Source organism: Neomonachus schauinslandi, chromosome 5, assembly GCF_002201575.2.
Source record: "Neomonachus schauinslandi chromosome 5, ASM220157v2, whole genome shotgun sequence".
In the NCBI taxonomy this organism is placed as follows: Eukaryota; Metazoa; Chordata; class Mammalia; order Carnivora; family Phocidae; genus Neomonachus; species Neomonachus schauinslandi.
This window is the reverse complement of record NC_058407.1, coordinates 162,822,613-162,837,198: the sequence shown is the minus strand read 5'-3', so window position 1 is coordinate 162,837,198 and position 14,586 is coordinate 162,822,613. Positions and strand designations below refer to the sequence as shown.

Sequence of the window (14,586 nt, the reverse complement as noted above, 5' to 3'; positions counted from 1 at the left end):
GGCTATCATCTTGCAAAACTCTAGTCCATGATCATGACTGGGACATTGACTTTGGTATCGTCCACAGACCTTGCTCTGATTTGACCAGTTGAATGTGCATATGTGTGTGTGTGTGTGTGTAGGTGGTTCTGTACAGTTTTAGCACATGTGTACATTCCTGTAACCAGCACAATTAAGGTACAGAACTGAGCCAACACCCCAAAGCTCCCCCATGCTCTCCTTCAATACCCACACCCCACTCCCACCCCCATCCCTGACCCCTGACAACCACTGATCTGTTCTCCGTCCTATAATTTTGTTATTTCCAGAATGTTCTCTAAATTGAATCATACGGTATCTAATCTTTTTACACTCAGCATGGGTCCCTTGAGATCGGTCCGAGTTGCCGTGTGTACAGAGTTCGTTCCTTTTGATTTCCGCACAGAGTTCCATGATATAGCTTCATCACAGTCTGTTTCCCCCTTGGCCCGTGGAAGGACATTTGGGTTGTTTCATTTGGGGTTTTACCAATAAAGTTGCTATCAACATTTGCGTATAGATGTTCGTGTGAAAATAAATGTTCATCTCTGTGGGATAAATGGCCAAGAATGCAATTGTGGGGTCTTATGATACATTCATGTTCAAATAAGCTTTTTTGGTCATTCTTTCCAGTTGTGTGATATTCCCTCTTTAAAAAGTTAAATTAACTTTTAATCCTCAAACCCAGCCTCCAGTGGAAGAAAAGTTTCTGTTTTAACCTTGGTGACCATGACTAGGGCACCAAAAGGAATGGTTGCATTCTACAAGAGCCAGGAGTTATCCAGAATGTTTGTTGAAAGTTTTGCCTCGTGGTCAGACTTAGGGTTCACATTGATGGGAACCAACAAAAATGCTGGAGGGTCTGACCCAACCCCGGGACAAGAGTGAGGCTGAGCCAGGGGAGAGTCACACCTAGGCATTCAAAGGAGTTAGTGAATCACAGGCCATCTCCAGTTCTCCGGGCCACCTGGAGGGAAATATGGCTTGGGAGATGGCTCAAAGCTGTGTTATAATCCCAGCTTCCGCCATTGGAGAGGGACAGGTCCATCTCTCCAGGGGAATCCTAGGGAAGGAAATGGTGCTTTAGTACACATCAGATGCCCTTCCTTGGACCTGCCAACAGTGTCTAGGAGGGCAGGGTCATGCACAGAACCACCCAGTAACCATGAGGAAAGCTCCAGAAAGGGAGGGGGCTGGGTGGACAGGCACACTGTGGACAACATCTCAGGGGATTCGTACTTAAGGTTCCTACAAGTTGGGGAAATAAATGAGGTCTTGTGGCACTTGAGTTGGCCCATGAGAGGGATTTGGGACATAGGGAAGTGGGAGGAAGCAACAGTAGGAAGAAGTATCCAAACAGAGGCAGGGAAGCTTGGGGTACACAAAGGGAAGCGTACAGATGAGATTTGATGTGTAAGAATTGATGATGGACTGGAGTTTCAGAGAGAGAGAATCTCAGGTATGAAGAGCCTTACTGAGCCACAGGATTAAGGAGGGATAGCATGCACAGGTGAGTCTTTGGCATCCTCCAACAATGCTGTGCAGCCTCAGAACAAGAGGGATGCCCAGGCTGCTTGAACAGCCCAGCCCGGGGTTGGGATCAACAAGCATGGAGTTGAGATAGACGGAGCGGTAGAGCAAGGAAGCCCAGGGGATGTTTGAAATAGTGGTCAGGAAGGCCACCCAAGGCCATTTTCACCTTTGTTCCTCAAAGAGCAGTGTTCAAGGTTGACCTTATTTTATTGGGGAAGAAAATGGGCTGGGTACTTGACATGAGTGTCTATTGATCACATTAGCTGCGCGCTTTGGTCGGCTTGCCCTTTGGCCTGAGGCTATGCTACGGGGTCTGGAAAGGCCTGTAACCAAGACCATCACCCGACCTAGAGCGAACCCTTTACTTGCTCTCGCCCTTAGGGCAAGATGGCTGCCTTCAGAGTCATGAGGGGTAGGTCCTGACTGATTTCACCCATTTCCTACTTTTCTTACAAGGGAGGACAGTCAGCTGCCTGACCTCAAGGGAGTCTACTAGGAAATCCCCCCTTGTAGGATGTCTGGGAATGCTGGAGGGGTTGGGACAAAGGCAGAGTGGATGTCCTGCGGCAGCTGAAGACCCAGGTGTGTCTCTGCCTCCCCAGGTGGCCCCGGGCCCGATGTAAGTGCACCCAAGTGCACCTGGCCCTGGGGCACCCTCTCTTCTTGAGTTCTATCCATTTTCATTCTCTTTCCACATCAGAACATTCCAGCGCCGTGCAGCCAGCGTGCTCCTGTGTGGGGGGCATTCCAGCCCCACTCTGTTCTGCCTGCTCAGTGCCCATGATTCCCGCACATAGTCTCCTGGGTCAGTGGAGACATAGTAGGTTCTGCGGGCCTTTGGGACCCTCACACAAGCTGCTCTTTACAGAATGCTTTCGTGCCACGTAACGCTTCAGCGTGGGCCGTTTGTTGTGAGCACGCACGAGCATCCTCCTCGCGCCCCAGGATCCATGCTGCCATTGATCCTGGAGCATTCAGGGCTCTGAATACAGAATCCGCAAAGGCTAGAGAACGGTGGGCTGACCAGAGGCCTTGCTCTTGTTATTCCATTCCTGGCTGCCACCAGCACTGAAGGAAAACCCGAGGCGACCCAGCGCCAAGATGTGACCCCGTTCTCTCCAGGACTTCACGTCTCTTGTGTTCTGTTTTGCTCTCCCCACCCTTGCCCTTAATGACTGTGACTTTTGCTATTTCAAGGAAAAATTTTGCCGGCTTCAGAGCATTCAGAATCAATATCGCAGTAAATAAGAAACATAATGAAAGAAAAACACACTCCAGCTTGTAGACAAATTTTATCGCTTAAATTCACATGTTATTATTAGAATCAGCTGCAGATACCAGACTTGCAACTGCCTTTTGATGGGGCAGGATCGGGAACGCTCTTCTAATTTGGGGCAGCAACTTGGAGATACCACCTATGGGCTTTATGATGTTTCCCTGTTGCTTTGGGCTACTTGTAGGTTTTTTTTTTTTAAGGTGAAATTTAAATGGGGGAAAACAGAGGAGAGGAATTTCACAAAGGAATTGAAAGCAGGGATGGCTTCCCTTTTCAAAGCCCCTCTCATGAATGCACAACTCTGTGGGATATATTTAGTTTAACACTTTGGTATATTTTGTGCCTTACATCTCTTTTCTTGCTTCTCTTCCTCTTTTGCTTCTTTGGTCCTTGCTTTGATCTCACTATGGAATAGCCTTTAAAATGCTTTCACACACAGCAAAAACATCTCTTTTTAATCTCCCCCATTCTTCCTGAAGTTTTCTGCTCCCGCCTCTTTTTTTTTTCTTTTTGCTCCCATAGTCAGAAAATGCATTATTTAAGTCACAAAGCTGAGAGCTGCTCAGAGAATAAAATATGCATTATAGCCGCCTTCTGTATTATTTCAACCTGCATTTTAACATGCTCACTTCTTTCTGTGGATGTTTGCAAGGGCCAGGATTTCAGAGACAAGCAGGCTTGTGCAGTGGAGTGGGGACCATGGCTCATGTGTCACTGCTGTCCTTTCAGAGTCTGATAGGACTGTCTCCAAGTTCAGCAGGTTCTTCTAGATGGCCCTCCCCCCTCCATCCCTTTCAAGCCTCTCCAACAGCCCATGGGTTTGTTCTCTGGAGAGGGCCAATCACCATCCCAAGAGAGAGGTAGATGCATGCACCGAGCTCAGAGGGGAGAGTATGGGCACCTTAGAATTACAGAGGGGGCCAGTTCCGGGACAAACCTGGGTCAGGACCCTACTTCTCTGTGCAAGGTATGGTTCCTGTGTGAGCAGACCAATGACTTCGGATTTCACAGCACTGCATCCACAGGAATCAGGGGCAGAATGACAGGGAGGTTAGCCCATGTCACTTCCAAACTGTGTGACTTGCGGTAAGGACCTTGTCCTCTCTGCGCTCCAGTTTGCTCATCCATAAAATGGAGATAATAGTACCCCTTACCTCACAGAGTCATCATGAGGCTAGAAAGAGTTGATAGAGCCAAAGCGACTACAGCAAGTATGTGGTCCTTAATGAGTGCCAACAAGTATTAAATGTTAAAGCAAAAAATGTAAAATAAATGCCTGTGAAAAGAAAAGTTGTAGAATGTTAGAAGTTGGCAAGAAAGGTCATTCTCTCATTGATTGTGAAAGGGGAACTAATCTGAATAGTGTTCTGGAGCATTTCGTGATTAGCAGACAGTCTTAGCTTGCTTAGCTATTTTGGCATCGAGATGCTTCATTGTAGATACAGACGAGCATTATATTTGAAGTGTGATTATTAGCAGAAGGGAGCTTTGCATCCATGAAGTCAGCCTCACCGGGGTGTGCTCACTGTCAAGCTAACAAAACTCATGCTTTGGGACCTCTCACGTGCGCAGCCCCACCGACAATGTGTTCACCCATTGCTTTTGGACTGTGTTCACCCCAAAGCCCGTGTGTTTTTGGAAAATTTATGAAGAAGAGATTTTTTTTTTTTGAGAGAGAGAGAGCACGCAAGCTGGGTTTAGGGTGGGACAGAGGGAGAGGGAGAGAGAGAATCTTAAGCAGGCATCACACCCGGTGCAGAGCACGACGCGGGGCTCGATCTCACGGCCCTGAGATCATGACCTGAGCCAAAATCAAGAGTTGGACGCTTAAGTGACTGAGTCACCCAGGCGCCCCAAGAGATTTTCTTAAAGAGGATCCTCCAAATTTTACAAATTTTTCGTCCTACAAAACCTGGATTTGTTTTTGGAACTTCCTATCTCCATTTGACAAATGAGAAACCCATATATTGCATGACCAGGATATGCAACCAGGTTTCTCTGTCTTCCCTTTTTTTATTTTAAAAGATAAGTTTTTTTTTTTAAGATTTTATTTATTTGTTTGACAGAGAGAGACACAGTGAGGGAGGGAACACAAGCAGGGGGAGTGGGAGAGGGAGAAGCAGGCTTCCCGAGGAGCAGGGAGCCCGATGCGGGGCTCGATCCCAGGACCCCGGGATCATGACCTGAGCCGAAGGCAGACGCTTAATGACTGAGCCACCCAGGTGCCCCTAAAAGATAAGTTTTGAAAATGCACTATTGGTTTGTGTATGGCCACTTTTATGCATTTAGCTGGTTAGTTGTTTCAGGCACAAAGATATTTGCGACATACCCGAAAAGCCATGTGTTTGAAGTCTATATTCTATGTTTTTCTGTGGTACCGTAGCTGATTTTTACATTAAACAAATCTCATAAAAAAAAAAAAGACACTGCAGAAATGTAGGGCTAATCATGGCTAATAACTCCACTAAAACCCTGTGTTGGAAGACCATGTTTTTTCCCTGAGTGATCTTAAAACCCCCAAGCATGGTGAGCTGGAAGTTTTCATCAGGGATGGAGGAAAGGCTGGTGTTAGGCGAGCCTGGGAGTATGACATAGATTCAAGGGCTGGATCCTCTCCACAGAGAGGCCAGAACCCCCTTCACTGAGATTGGAGTTGCCTGGGAACAAGCTTCCGGTCGACTAGAAGACCAAAACGAGGGTCAGAAAAGCAAACTGGCAACAAAACCTAGAATCGGATCTTCAGTGAGGCCTAGGTGTTAAAAATCACACTCAAAACTACTCTTCATCTCTCCTTCCCCAACTTCAGAGTTGACCCAGGCTTATAGACCAAAAGGCCACATGCTCTGTGATTCCATTTTTATGAACTATACAGAAAAGGCAGATTCATAGGGATGGAAAGTGGATTAGTCACCAGAGGCTGAGGTGGGGGTAGGAAGTGGAGAATGACTGCTTAATGGGTGCAGGGTTTATGTTTGGTGTGATGGAAAGTTCTAGAACTAGATAGTGGTGATGGTTGCACCACACTGTGAATGCACAGAATGCCACTGAATCGCACACTTAAAAATAATGAAAATGGTCAATTTTATGTTATGTGTATTTTATTACACTAAAACAATGAAAAAGAATCCCGCAGTGCTTTCAAGAAGTTTTGGGGTTTGTGTTAGAATCGTCTGAAGTGCTGGTCAACCCTACTAAAGCCAACTAAATTAGAGATTCTTAGAGTGTGCCTGGGAACCTGCATTTGCACAAGCTCCTAGGTGATTCCCAGGTAGGGACCACATTCTAAGAAATGCTGGCTTTGAGGCAGGCGTGTTTTGTTTTTTGCTTTTAACTGGAACACGCCATATGTGCCGTTTTCTTGTCCCAGCTGTCACAACCCATGCATTCCCCGCTAGCGGCGTGCCCAAAGCTCAGCATCTGCTGGCAGGGAGAAGGGTTGGTAGTAAGTGGCTGTGGTGGTGACAGTGGCCCTGAGAGTGGCAGAAGTAATATTGGTAGAATCGTAGCACTAATAGCAGTAGCAAGAGGAGTCCTGGGAGGGAGAACAGAAGCCAGGAACCTATGAGGTCCTGGGCAGGGGACGGACCTCATGGTGAGGTTGCACCGTGCAGGGTGACCAGCAATGGGGATCCAGTTTGGGAAACGGCAAGACAGAACCTCACCATGTAGACTGAGGTCACCTTCAAGGAGCTCCATCCCTCAGAGGAGGCAGGAGAAGAAGGTTCGTGTAGTGGGGAAAGCAGAGATGGGCAGTGGCGCCACTGGGATTCTGGAACGTCTGCTCAGTTAGGAGGAGTCCCGTTCCATGCACAGGGGCTAATTCACACAGATGGGGTTGTAGAGGTGGTTGCCACTAAGCCAGAGCTCCCCAGAGCACGTTTGCCAGGCTAGCAGCAGCAACAAGCCCCTTGGAACATGTTAGAAATGCAAGTTCTTGGACCACACCCCAGACCTACCAGGGATTCAGATGCAGGTCAACATTTGAGAAACACTCATCTAAGCTTACACTGATTCTCTTGAGTCGCCATACCTTGAGGGAGAATTAGAACATTCAATAGGTCTCATCATCAAGATATAATAACTGTGTGAGGGTTGAGAGGTACAGACATGGCTCAGCCCTGGGTAGCGTGGCCAGTTCCAAGTTCACGTCTTTGTGGCACCAAGGTTCATGGACTGGTTCTGGAACAAGTAGAGATGAGTTTGCAAGGTCATCACTTGCTTCCGAGCAGGGCTTAGATACAGGACTGGACTGATGGTTTATTCTCTAATATCACTGTAAGTGTGGGATCTAGATACAATTCTGTAATAATGTTTTTGCTATAGTTCTCAGTCTCTGTAACTTTCTTGTTGCCAATATGTACTCCTTAAGCCTGGATGACAGGTGTTTCTTTTATTGGTAAGGAGAAGATATATCTCTCTTCTGGTCCCTTCTGATTACAGGTGGTGTTTGCTTCTTCCCTCTTGACCTCCCCAAATGCTATTTACTAAAACCTTAAGAAACACAAAGATTCCCAAATAACTCTGGACCAATTTACTATTGGATTTTATAACACTGGAAGGTAAACACTTATTTTTGCAGACTTGAGTTTTGTTTTTTTCCCTCTGAGTTTGCTGGTGAGAAAAATCATATGTAAAATGGTTTTCTTACTGTTACTATAATATCCAAGCTTGGTTTCATCTGTTAAGGATGATAAAGGATCTCAGGTGGTGGGGGTGACATTTCTTACCACTGTCAGGTTTGGGAATGGGTTTTCTTTCCCTGGTGAGCTTGAGGGCCTTGTTTTTACTTGGTTAACTTGTAGGCTCTCTTGCTCTAAGACAATTTCCAAATCTCAACACCCCAGTACCTCAGACTGTTAAAACTGTGTTCCACCAGGAGCACTGTTTCTGGAAGTCTCCTGAGCTCTCCCACTCATCCACTGCTCTTGATGCAAGCCTATCCCTGCAGGGCACAGCTGCTTCCCAAAGGGAATTCCTTTTTTTTCTCTGGTCCCATCAGGAGCCTACTCTTTGTCTAGATCTATGGGCCATTCTCAGCTCTCATTTTCTCTAATGCATTTGATTTTCCTGACATTAGACGTTGGGTTACTCTTTGAGGATAAGGATTGTGTCATTTTCAGCCATGCAAACGCTCTGTACATATTTGTGAAATGAATGCGCATATCCTCCTTTTGAAGCTCTACCCTTGATATGATTTGCCCCTATGACCCTGTTTCTAGCCAGCCTTGTTCCCTAGTTCTTCTTCCTGCCTCCTAAATGTGCGTGTGCCCCAAAGTGCTGTTCCAAGTCTTCGCTCCATCTCCTGGAGTCTCCAGCCTCTTGTATGATATCATCTCTCACCACTGTGTCCCCAACACTATGTGCCTCTCTCCTCACCTCTGGGTCACTAGTTTGGTTCAACAGTCTACCTGAGTGTCTGCTGGAACCTCACTCTGTCCCCAGGTTAACTCACCAACGTGTTCTTCTACTTCTCTTCTTTTTCTCTTTTCTAATTCATGACATCATTTCAGTCCCCCAGACAGTGATTCTGTCATCTAAGAAGACCCAGTTCCATGCTTATGTATTTTGTTGTGTGTTTATGTATCCTGGGATAGTGAGAACACATGTCCAGATCTCCTGCTTAACTCAGACACTTGCTTCTTCACGAACCACGCCCCCCCCCCCAAGCAAAATAATTTCTCCTTCTGTGACCCTTCCTAGCACTTCCTTGTATGGCCATTTTTTTTTTTTTTTTTTGGCCATTAGCTCCATTTTCCTTATCATGCTGAATATTGTCATTTGGGGAACATATCTCACCTCCTTACCTAGATTGTAAGCATCTGGAGGAAGCACTTATGTCTGAATTGATTGTAAATCCAGGCAAGGGCACGAGCCTACACCTTCTGAGGTGTAGAACCACATGAGGTAACTGGGAAAAGAAGCCTGACCAGTATCCCTTGTTCTCGAATCTTGCTGGTTAGATGGTGGCATCTCCCTTAGTGTTCCCTTAAAAGCCCGTAGACCATCACTTCCGTGGTATTTAAAACAAAGTGTCCCCAAACTTTGTAAGTGAGAGGATGGTGTCTGCCCCTATACAACAATAGGGCCTCAGGCTTCGGGATGATACGGACTAGCTAGAATGACAAGCTGTCATTCATGGGAAGTTATAAAATTGGTCTACACTGATAATATTAATGGGGTCCATTATTACTAGAAATCGCATTTATTGAATGCGGGCCTATGACAGGCTTTAGATGAAACATCTCGTTTTGTTTTTGTTTTTTTTTTAAAGATTTTATTTATTTATTTGAGACAGAGAGAATAAGAGACAGAGAGCACGAGAGGGAGGAGGGTCAGAGGGAGAAGCAGACTCCCCGCCGAGCAGGGAGCCGGATGCGGGACTTGATCCCGGACTCCAGGATCAGGACCTGAGCCGAAGGCAGTCGCTTAACCAACTGAGCCACCCAGGCACCCTGTGGGAGACAATATTTTATTTATTTATTTATTTATTTATTTTTAAAGATTTTATTTATTTATTAGAGAGAGAGAGAGCACATGAGAGGGGGGAGGGGCAGAGGGAGAAGCAGACTCCCTGCCGAGCAGGGAGCCCGATGCGGGACTCGATCCCAGGACTCTAGGATCATGACCTGAGCCAAAGGCAGTCGCTTAACCAACTGAGCCACCCAGGTGCCCTGTGGGAGACAGTATTTTATTTTATTTTATTTATTTATTTTTAAAGATTTTATTTATTTATTAGAGAGAGAGAGCACATGAGAGGGGGGAGGGTCAGAGGGAGAAGCAGACTCCCTGCTGAGCAGGGAGCCCGATGTGGGACTCGATCCCGGGACTCCAGGATCAGGACCTGAGCCGAAGGCAGTCGCTTAACCGACTGAGCCACCCAGGCGCCTGTAACATCTCGTTTTTTTTTTTTTTTTTTTTTTTTTTTTTTAGCAGCCATAGGGCTAGGACCAAATGATTAGGCATTTCTCCTTTATACTTTTCAAAGCCCTTTAATGTCCATACCTCAGTGGCCTTGAGCTGTAGAAGGCAGTGGTAGTGAACCACACTGTATTTTGCCAACATTGTCAATGCTTGTCACTGCTCTCCACCCTCAGTGGAGTGTCCCAGTCATAACCATGGAACCAGTAAGGAAACCACTTGGCATTTAGACACAGTGACTGGTATGTCCAGGAGCTGCCATCCAGTTATCAGGCAGAGCCCCCCTGGGGTCCCAGATCACCCAGCAGCTAAAGGGTAACAGTGCCTGTGGGTACCCTGGTGTAGTGCTTAGCACTGAGCACTCAGGATATTCTCCCTGCACTTATGAAGATTCCCAAAATTCTTACCACCAGTGCCAATCCTGGTGAATGGGCAGGTTTCCCACTATAGCATTCTGTGGGTGAGGTGCCCATGCGTGATCCATTGCCTTCCGTGGCACATCCTTTCATCCCCTGCCCACCCACCCAGCACTCATGAGGAAAAGTGAAAACCCAAGCGGTCATGGCCTGCCCAACACTCTTGCTGGAATTCTTGTTCCAAGAAATTTAATGAACATATAGGAAAATCCAGCCAGCATTCAGTCAGTAGATGGTGTCTAGAAGCTGAAAGCCCATGTATTTGGTTATCCTTCCCTCACGGTGAATGAAGAAGCAGGGGGGTCCCCGCAGCCTGGCTTCTCCACCAGCCCCCTCGCCAATCCTGGGATGATGGCAAGTATTGGTGAAACCAGTTGGTGAAATCACCAACAATAAATAACTTCTCGAGGGTGTATAGTGCACCAGGCATGCACCAAGAAAGCCCTTTGTGGTTTGAGCTCAGTGGTTCTCAAAGTGGTTCCCTGTACTCCAGCATGGGCACCCCCTGGGTCTTGTTAGAAACACAAATACACAGGCCCCACCCCCAACCTTCTGAAAATGGAATTGTGGGGGAGGGGCCCAGCAATCTGTTTCAGCATCCCCAAGTGGTGCCAATATGCCCTCCAGTTTGAGATCCATTGTTCTAGCATGTAGGCCTTTTCCCTTCTTGGATGCAGCTTCCTCAGGTTCCCTGGGCTGCTCTGGAATCTCTGTCCATGTGCCCTGCACCTATGTGGTTGGAAAGAGGGAAAATTAATGCCAGCTACTCAAGGTTGAGCCTTTACCATGTGGCAGCAATAATTTTTGGCATTCTGTCTATAGTAACTCATTTGGTCTGCACCACGGTGCTATGAGGTCCATACGGTGATTATCATACCCCTTCTGCCCAGGAGGAAATTGAGGCCTGAATTGATTGGCTAAATCTCCCAGGGCCACTCAGGTGATAAGTGGCAGCACTGGGTTCTGAACCCTAGGTGGCCTGATTCCAATGTTGAATACCCAAGCACATGCTGCTCCTTATTAGAGTTTTATCCCCCTTCCCCACCCAGATTCCAGTTTTTTCCCCTTTCCAAACAAATATCCCCCCCCCCCCCATATTAGTTTGCTTGGGCTGCCATAACCAAGGACCACAGACTGGGTGGCTTGAACAACAGAAATAACAACAGAAATTTATTTTCTCACAGTTCTGGAGACTAGAAGTCCAAGATCAGGGTGTGGGCAGGGTTGGTTTCTCCTGAGGTCTCTCCCCTCGGTGTGCAGATAGCCACCTCAATGTGTCCTCTTTGTGGGTGCCCCCCCCCCAGTGGCTCCAAATTTCTTCTTGTAAGAACACCAGTCATACTGGATTAGGGCCACACTAACAAGCTCGTTTTAAATTAATCACCTCTTTCAAGTCCCTCTCTGCAAATAGGATCACATTCTGAGGACCTGGGGGGTAGGGTTTTGACAGATTTTGGGGAGTGCACAGTGCAGCCCATCATGTTCCTATTCCCACACCATCTGTGCATAGGACTGACAGGAACCGTTCCATGTCTCCGTGCCTTGGGGACTCTCTCCTTCCCATCCAGCTACACACCCTGGCCTCTGTCTGCATTTCTTCCCGGGTCCCATGGCTGCACCATTCCCCGGGACAACACCCATGACCTAGAGAGCTCCACTTCTCCCTATGCTCAAATGTATGGCTTTAATTTCCCAAGGTTGCCATGTATAACTAAGAAGTGAGGGTTCTACATGGCATCTATAAATGCAACCTTTTTGGGTTTCTCTCGAGTGAAGTCAGAGGTAAAAGTGTCTCTTAAAGTATGGTTTGTGGCCTGCTTGCATGCTCCCAAGCCCCATGAGTGACCCATAGCCTGCTCTCCAAGGGTGGATCCTTGCAGGGCGCAGATCTGTGAATCCCCTCCCTGGAAACCCTCCCCCTCCTCCTTCATCTGGTGATTCTCATGTACAGAGAGGGGTCAACCATCCTGTCTATGGCATTAGACATAGACACGGTTCATGTTTTAGTCCTTCCATTACTTGATGTGTGACCTTGGGACAGGTTAGCCTCCCCAAGGTTGTTTCTTCCATTTGCAAAGTGGAATGAATCAAGCTAATTAATGGAATTAATCTAACTCCCTCTTAGGTTGCTGTAAGGACTAAATTAGATCATATAAATAACGCACTGTATACCACCTGCTTATTGCAGAAGGGTGGGTGTTCGGGTGTTCGATCTCTGGAAGAGCAGCATTTCTGCAACTAGGCAAAGATTGCTTTGTTAAACTAAGACCACAGTAACAACCTTGTTAACTGTGCATCTGGTGCATGACTATGGGTCTGGACCACCCAGGACATGTACTCTAAGAACCAGTGTATGTGCTGATGGGAAAACTGATAAAGAAGTTGAATAATGGGATCCAGGGGACAGTGGGAGGGCAGGAATGCTGGCCTAGAAAGGAGGAAAGGCCACAAAGAAAAGCAACCTCAAAAGACATCTGTGGGCCTGTAGCAGCCAGAACGTAAAAGCCAGATGTGGATTCTGTCCAGCTGTATACCTTGGACGTGGGACGAACGTTGCTGTTCTGGGTTGGTGTGTCAGCAATGTCTTCTTATTCTCACGCTGACCTAGTTGTCTCTTCTACTAAAATTACTAACATGCCAACTTTTCTGCCTCTCTAAGCTCCCTGAAGATCTGTTGGCATTGCAGTGGGTTGGACACCCTGGTGAAATGACATGTTTATGGACCTTCTTGCATTTTTTCATTTGTAGAGGAGCTGAAGGCCCCCTTGGAGGAGTATGTCCACAAACGCTACCCTGGGCTGGTGAAGGTGGTGCGCAATCAAAAAAGAGAGGGCCTGATCCGAGCTCGCATCGAGGGCTGGAAGGTGGCCACGGGCCAGGTCACTGGCTTCTTTGATGCCCACGTGGAATTCACCGCTGGCTGGTAGGTCACAAGCTGGACCCCAGGGGCACTAAGGACCCGCAGTAATGTGGTCAGGAGGAGTTAGAATCTGGGAGGTGGAAACTTTGCCTGTTTCCTCTGGGGCTACTAGAACAATGGAGAAGGGTTGGTTGATAATCTAGGATAAGACTGGGAGGCAGCGAAAAATTTGCTGTTTTACTCTGTTCTTCATTGTTGTGGTCATCACCATCACCATCATCATCAAAGTTCCCAGCGAAAATGACATATTAAATGGACAGAACTCAAGATAATCCTTGTTAAGGGGACAAGATAGCCATATTTGTTCTCTTCTCCCACTTGCCTTTCCCTTGTTTGAGGAGGATGGTTGAGTGCTATCTGGAGGAAAGAGATCCATTTATAATTCTACCTATGCAGGGAAAGCCTCCTGGAACCCATGGGATTATCTGTAACATCATTTGTAGGGAAGGAAGAGTTTATCTCTGCAGATGTGGCCCCCAGTGGTTTCCCAGGTGGTGAAAAGAACAATCTGGGAGAAATTGGGGGAGGGGCACAGGGAGAGGAGGAGACATAGGATGCAAGAATAGTAAAGCATCAAAATGCCCAAATCACTCAATGAGCATACTGACATTGGTTTAGGACTTGACAGCTGAAAAGCACGGTCAGGTGGTTGTTGCTGATTACCCAGTGATAAATCAGAGGTTAAGTAACCTGTGCTCAGTTTGCTTAATTATTAAGAAGCAGAGTCTTTAATTTCACAAATCATGTTTGTAACATGTGTCAACTCACTGGTACCATCTTGAATAAATGTTGTTCATGGTACCAGATTGGAAGAGCCACTATCCCGTTACCAATGAAACATTAAAACATCTGTTCTTCTTCATTTGCAACACACTTTAAAATCTCTTTAATGGCTGGATCAAAGGAGAATGGTTATCCACATGAGCACATGAAGGTCAGGGTTAACACTGGCTCTTTCAAGTGCACATGGGTATCTGATGTCATATCAGACACTAGTTTCTTTTCCTGGCTTTTCTGTCACCATCAGACCTGGTGACACACAGCTGTGTGTTTGCAGCCCTGACCTCCCCTAAGCTTCAGAGTTGTTAATCTCTCATAAATGGTCTCAAAATGTGGTCCCCAGACCAGTAGTAGGATCTGGGAACTTGTTTGAGATGCAGATTCTTGGGCTCCCCCCAAGACCTCTGAAATCAGAAGCTCTGGGGGTGAGTCCAGCAATCTATTTTAACCAGCCCTTCAGGTTAACTCTGATGCTCACTCAAGTTTGAGAATGGTTGAGCTGGAAGCCTTCTGAACAGATGCACTCCAATGATCCATTGGAACTTTTTGCCTTTTTTGCCATATCCTTACCTCCCTGTTTCTTCTCTGTCAAAACTGGTGGCTCTACCCATGTCCCCTTTCACTTGATTCTTCCCTCCCCATCATGTCACTCATCCAATCAATCTCTACCTCTCATCAACCTCTAGCTCTAGCTGGTTTCCCCTTCTATTTTGCATGTCTGCCCT

General features: G+C 46.8%; 1 protein-coding gene across 1 annotated transcript in view; it reads left to right on the top strand.

Annotated features, from left to right (window-relative positions):
- GALNT17 (polypeptide N-acetylgalactosaminyltransferase 17) overlaps nt 1-14,586 on the top strand; it is a 445,526-nt gene that overhangs the window by 208,337 nt on the left and 222,603 nt on the right. The window contains exon 4 of the mRNA XM_021700553.2: nt 12,910-13,084. Within this exon, the coding sequence (XP_021556228.1) occupies nt 12,910-13,084 (175 nt within the window). The remainder of the gene's footprint in view (nt 1-12,909; nt 13,085-14,586) is intronic.